Source organism: Sturnira hondurensis, unplaced genomic scaffold (assembly GCF_014824575.4).
Source record: "Sturnira hondurensis isolate 20B ecotype Veracruz unplaced genomic scaffold, ASM1482457v3 Scaffold0006413, whole genome shotgun sequence".
NCBI lineage: Eukaryota > Metazoa > Chordata > Mammalia > Chiroptera > Phyllostomidae > Sturnira > Sturnira hondurensis.
The window spans coordinates 42,738,483-42,744,482 of NW_028079044.1; the positions used below are offsets into that span (position 1 = coordinate 42,738,483).

General features: G+C 48.0%; 1 protein-coding gene and 1 non-coding gene across 4 annotated transcripts in view; one reads left to right on the plus strand and one right to left on the minus strand.

The window, feature by feature from the left end:
- The window catches only part of TBC1D31 (TBC1 domain family member 31), a 51,066-nt gene extending 49,247 nt beyond the window's left edge, over positions 1 to 1,819 (plus strand). For 2 of the 3 annotated variants that reach the window (XM_037048468.1, XM_037048467.1), the window contains one exon: positions 1,289 to 1,819. In XM_037048468.1, coding sequence (XP_036904363.1) covers positions 1,289 to 1,431 — 143 coding nt within the window. In that variant the 3' untranslated portion in view covers positions 1,432 to 1,819. The remainder of the gene's footprint in view (positions 1 to 1,288) is intronic. The other variant, XM_037048469.1, reaches the window with a different exon arrangement.
- A 3,221-nt stretch (positions 1,820 to 5,040) lies between these two features.
- On the minus strand, positions 5,041 to 5,113 carry TRNAM-CAU (transfer RNA methionine (anticodon CAU)). Its single transcript has one exon. It is a non-coding gene; the product is annotated as a tRNA-Met (tRNA).
- Positions 5,114 to 6,000: the final 887 nt, after the last annotated feature.

Sequence of the window (6,000 nt, forward strand, 5' to 3'; positions counted from 1 at the left end):
TCACCTCCCTCTTGTAACAGTAGTGCCAGGTGCCAAAGCGAAGAGGTTGCCTCCAGCTGTTTTTGCCCACAACCTCACTATTGAGTGACATTTCTGAAATGGATTCCTCTACCTGGAGTAAGTCGGTAAACCAGAAAGGTTTCTTCTGTTATTTTAAGTTTGGCAATATTTAAGCAAGACTATGACTTCAATTATATTTGTGGCACGTTTGAAACCAGAGGCAGCAGAGTCGCACGTGCTGCCTGTCACTGCTCAGCCCAAAGCAGAGACAATTGTAATCGGCACTTTTTAAATATCAGAGGCCAGCGGTCTGAGAAGGTGGCGGGTAAAAGCCCTAACATCCACCTCTCCTTGAGCTTCCAGAAGCAAGTTTATAGAGAGGAAATGCGGGAATTTAGGAAGGGGAATTCCTAGGGGGAGCACAGAGGTCCTGTTTCTCTTGGGAGGAGGAGGGAGAGCTGAAAGGGGAGTCAGCAGCTTCTTCCGAGCCGGCTCCCTTTGTTCTGGCTCTCTCTCTCTCTTTCTCCGACCCCCGTGGTGTGTGGCCCGGGAAGCTACGCAGTCTCTGGCAGGGGGAGGAGGTGTAAACTATCTGCTCTCAGGTGTCCTTGGTTAGAGGAGATAAGGTCTTGCCATTTGCCTGCTGGCTATAATTTTCCCAAGCTGTTTGGCCTTGCTTACTTTCCTTGTCTCAGTGTCCCCATTCCACTTGCCCAGGAGTTTTCCTAGCTTCTTAGTATCCTGTCTCACAGTGATGCCATCTTCCCAGGACATTGGTAATGGAAATCCTAAAATGGAGGCAATGGAAGTGTTACCAAACCCAGGCAGTAGGGGCATCCTATTTTTTTCCCCATTTATTTTTACTTAATCATTGGGAAGTGATCATGGTGTATACAGTATTAATTCTGGTAAATTGGAATGCCTCTTCTCATTCCATTAAGTATCCTCATGAGGAAGTTCCCCCATTGTTGCAAAGAACTCACGTTCTCTTCTGGACAGGCTTTGTTCCTGATTGAAAAGGCAGTATCTCCAAACTTAAAAAATGCTACGTAACCAAAAGCAGACAAATTGTCTGACAGCATTCATTCAATTCAACAAATCCATATTTAGCTTGTAAATGGAACAACATAGGGCTCAGTAGTAAGTATGTCAGTAGGCTTTTGTTTAAGAAATTCGGTTTTTAGAATATTTCCTTACTGATTTTTACAACACCTTTACCTTTAGAATAAAGGTTGTATCATTGCTAACATCAGAAAATTAAACGATTGTTAATTTTTCTGTTTTCAAGTGTCTCTGAACCAAAGACAAGCCCAGTGTCCGCACGCGGAGGGCCCGGATCTGCTGGAGAGAGTGAGGACTCTCCGCCGGAGGCTGGCGGCCCGGGCTCGGACTCACAGCAGGTGCCAGATACCGCCTCTTGTGGCCACGTAGGAGGCTGGTCACCGCGAGAGAGTCAAAGAGAGAAATACCTCTTTTGTGATCAGTGACACTAATTTTTAGATTATTTATTTTAAATTCCTGTAAAAATCAACATTTTGTATAGAAAACTGTGTGTATGAAAATTATGTGTTCCATTAAATTCTTATGTTTTGGCTTGGAAGTGGCTTCTGGTACTTCTTACAATGAACAAAATTTTGCTTGTATTAGGCTCTTTCAGGTTGTGAGAACCAGCATAAACCTCCGTCACTTTAGTTGATGGGGGTTAATTTTAAAGATAAAACAGGAAGAGCAGGAAACCATCTCAACAGCTATTCGGCCAGGACCAACAGAGAAGTGACCTGGCGGAGACTAGAGCCCCCACAGTGTGGAGTGGCCGAAACTGCAGCCCTCTGTACACCCTCCCCCCGCCCCCCAAGCAGGATCTCCTCTTCCGAGCTCGGTGGGATCGCACTTGAACACCATACTCCCAACATCAGTGTGTGTCTGCGTCTCCTGAGCACGGCTCCTCTCCCCTCTCCCCTCTCCCGCCCTTAGCACACGCCAGTCTGCTCCCTCACCCTGGGCGAAGTAGTAGTTCTCTGAACTCATTTCCAAATGGGGGGCAGAGGTCACCCATGGACTTGATGTGAGTATTAAATAAGATAGTGTACATAAAGCAATGTGCAATACGTAGTAGGAATTCTTTTTTCTGTTGGTCACCAAACGCCATCTTAATGGTGAACCAAATATTTTCAATAAGCAGACTGCTCTCTTTGTCCAGCAGGCAAAGTTCTAATGTGTCACCATGCAAGACACCGGTTTCCCAAGAGCACTTTCCTCAGCTTCATTTTTTGTTCGTGTTCAGGTCCGCCCATGCCTTCACAGGGCAGGCTGGTGTGATTGGGGGCGGGAAGTCACCGGATGTAAAATACGTAGGGTATGATGGGAACTTCGGTCAGCTAGAACTTGCTCACCTAAAGGCATTCAAATCTAACATGGAATTCTCAGGGATGTAAAGAACAGCATGAGGAAGATGGTAATATAACAACTATGTACGGTGCCAGGTGGGTACTAGACTTACTGGGGGAATCACTTTGTAAAGTACATGATTGTCTAATCACTGTGCTGTTTCCCCTGAAACTAATAATGAATATCAACTATAATTGAAAGATAAATATTATGACTCTACCATCCAGAAGCAGGTATATATGACCAGTTTCTGACCCCTAGTCCAGGTCCTCTTTATTACTAGAGTTTATACCTTACTCAATTGGTTTTGCAACTTCACACACATCTCTTTTTTTTTTTAATTTATTTCTCTTTAGAGGGAAGGAGAGAAGGAGAGAAACATCAGTGTTTGCATGTTTGTATGGTTGCCTCTTGTGAGTCCCCTGCTGGGAACTGGCCTGCAACCCAGGCATGTGCCCTGACTGGGAATCGAACCGCGATCAAGTGGTTCGCAGGCCCGTGCTCAATCCACTGAGCTACACCAGCCAGGGCCACAATACTTCATATTTTTTAAGTTTCTGTTCATCCAATGACAGTGAGTTATGCATACCTTCAATCAAATGAAGCGATTCTTTTGATCTCCATTTTTTCTGAGCCTACAGTTCTCCCCAAAATAATCTTGATAAAGTCACAGCCTTAGATTTCAGACACATGACTGGATCTCTGGTCATATGTGCTTGGTTGGCATTTCAAAGGTTATCAGATTTCATGAAATACATTTCTGATGATCCCTTCCTGCTGCTTGACATTATATCTTCAACCTTACCTCAGTTTCTTTACCATTTAAATGCTCAATAAGTTTGAGGTTTGCAAAAATTCTTCCCATATTGGCTCTATTCTAACAGCTTCTGTCAAGCACTCCCTTGAGTTTGTCAAAGCAGAGAGCTTCCTGAAGGTCTTTTCATACTTGTTAACATTCATAAGGTTTCTCTTTGCTGTGAATTGCACAGTGTTGGATAAATTTGGGGCTTTAGCTAAATCCCTGTCCACAACGACTACACTTAAAAGAGTGTCTCTCCAGTATGAAGCGGTAACGACGACTTCCAAGGACTGCCAAAGGCTTAATCTATGAGTATGGGTGCACTTATCACAGATTCTGGACTTCCTGCTTAATTTCTTATCACTCTGGGTTCAACCAGGAGGCAAGACACATGATCATCTGAACAGGAAAAATTTACAGAGTTATTGAACTATGACAGTGGCATAACTAAAAGAGGCGGTGAGAATTTGGAAGGGTGAGTAGGACTGAGGGAGGGTAAAGAAAAACTTGGAAGAAAGGCCCCCTCCCTACCCCAAGGCTCAGGCTCAGAGTTCATTGGAGAAGGGGTTGCAGACGGCTGGGTAGCAGGGGGGTGCTGGGTGGCCCAGGCCACAGCTGGCCCACAGCCCCCAGGTCTCAGGAAGTAAGTCTCTGGGATGCAGGCCTCCCAAGGCTGTTGGGTGAAAAGCACATAGAGTCAGGGAGTCAGGACCCTGAGAGCTGTCGAAGCAGAGTGCATACCGGCCAGCACAGGCCATGTCCAGAGGGCCACAGGGAACAACCTCCTGGTGCCCAGGCGAACCGAGACTGGCAGACAGCAGGTGCTCAGAGCGCATCGGGGCCCTGCTGCTGGCACTAGGCCTGGAATATGCCATGCCCGGGCTGGGGGGACTGCAGTAAAGTGGTCAGTGGGCTGAGACTGCGAAGTCACTAAAAGACTGTGAACTCTGAGCTCACGGCTAGGGCAGAGCACCCCCGGGCAGCCCCACTCACTCACGCCACTGATGAACCATGAAACAGGAGCAAGAATAAGCAAAACGGCACTTAGGAGCTGAGGCGCTCATTCTCCCTACCTGTCCTCCAGCACCCCCTACTGGCAGTTTGACGTGGGGCACACTAGGAGAAGGGCTTGAAGAATCCAGTTGGTTATTGGAGAGCAGGTCCTAAAGAGTGCGTCGGAGTTGAGAGGCAGTAAGAAAACTGGCACACTCAGGCAAGGAGCTCTAGCAGTTTACTTGTCAGAAACGTGGACTCAAATTGGCCTCTATGTAATCAGACTGACGTGCCAGAATTTCCCTGGCATGATGTAGATGAAGGTACCCAAAGGCTTAAGAAGGTAGGAATGTAGGAGCGGATTTATCACACATGAACTTCTCACTAACTCAGGGGTATGCACGTCGCCTGCGAAAGCCAAGGGTGGAGCGTGGAACGGCAGGGGTGCTCCCTCGTTGCAGCCCCGCCGCAGCACGAGGTGGTGAGGATGGGGGTTCTTCCAAAGAGGCTCAGCTGCGTCCAGGCACAGCCGGCACGGGGCCACGGGGTAGCGTTAACAAGAGTCTCGCCCCCTGTTAACGTCCGCCCTCCGTTCGCTCCTCCGATCCGGGCCCAGAAAGCCCGGAGGCTGCGGAGTAGCACGGCAGAGTCAGGGGTTTAAAATCAGTGAAACCTCCCCGCTCAAGGTACTTCAGAAAGTACAGGCTGAGCCCAGCGTCAGCTGATACTCCGGTGACCCCAAAGAGGAAAAGCGAGGACGCCTGGTGTCTCCTAGTCCCACAGAGAAGCAAACAAAAACGCCCCTTCCACACAAGGGTACAGACCTAGAAGTTACAGTCTTCGAGGGAAGAAAAGTATTGTGCCCCGTGTGAGGATCGAACTCACGACCTTCAGATTATGAGACTGACGCGCTACCTACTGCGCTAACGAGGCACCTACGAGCAGGCTTCTGCTGTACTGTAATGAGGCTGTCTGGGCAGCCTTGTGCGCATGCTCAAAATAGGTTTTGTTTTTTGGTGTTTTTTGTTGGTTTTTTTTTTTTTTTTTTTTTTTTACTGAGCCTTAGGGCAAGATTCAGAGTCACCCGCCTCAGTGCCCGCACAGGAGGATGCCCTGGCGGAACCGCCTACCCGCGCTGGGGTCTTCCCCCTCCTGCGGGTCTGTACATCGATTGAGAAACACTGAGACTCGCTAGACAGCGCTGCGCTGGGTAGCGGGGGTAGAAACGAATAAAAGGCATGCCCCCGGCCTTGGTAGACTTTGGTTTTTTAAATATATATAGTGCTTGCAAAGCGTTTGAGCATTTGTGATCTCGGGAAACACTTTTTGGACCCTACTGTGTTCCGGACCCCGTGAATACATTCCCAGTCTCAAACTGTTAGAGGGGTTGCGCAGAAGCCCAGTGATTCGAAAATACACTCTTCATCACGCACAGTTTCAGCCCCACTGCAGACCCCGCCCCAGACGGGTCCCTACAGGCGACCGAAGCTCCGGAAACGAATCCCCGAGACACACACAGCCCCAGCATCGTAGAAGCACCACCCCCATCGTCGCCACCCGTCCCCACCCCTTCCTCCAGCCCGCCGCCCAGCTTATTTAAATACACTCATAGTTAAAAGAAGCTTGAGGCACACTCATAAGCGGAGTGTGGATTTTCTCCCTAACAGATGATAAAGTAAAGGCGTAATTACCAAATAAAAATACTCCTACCATCTAAAATCAGCCAGACTGAGGCACCCTTAGGATCTGTGTATTTTACTGTATGTAAATTTTACCTTTAAAGCAGTAAATTTAAAATGCCAAGCTTATAGTAGGGCTTG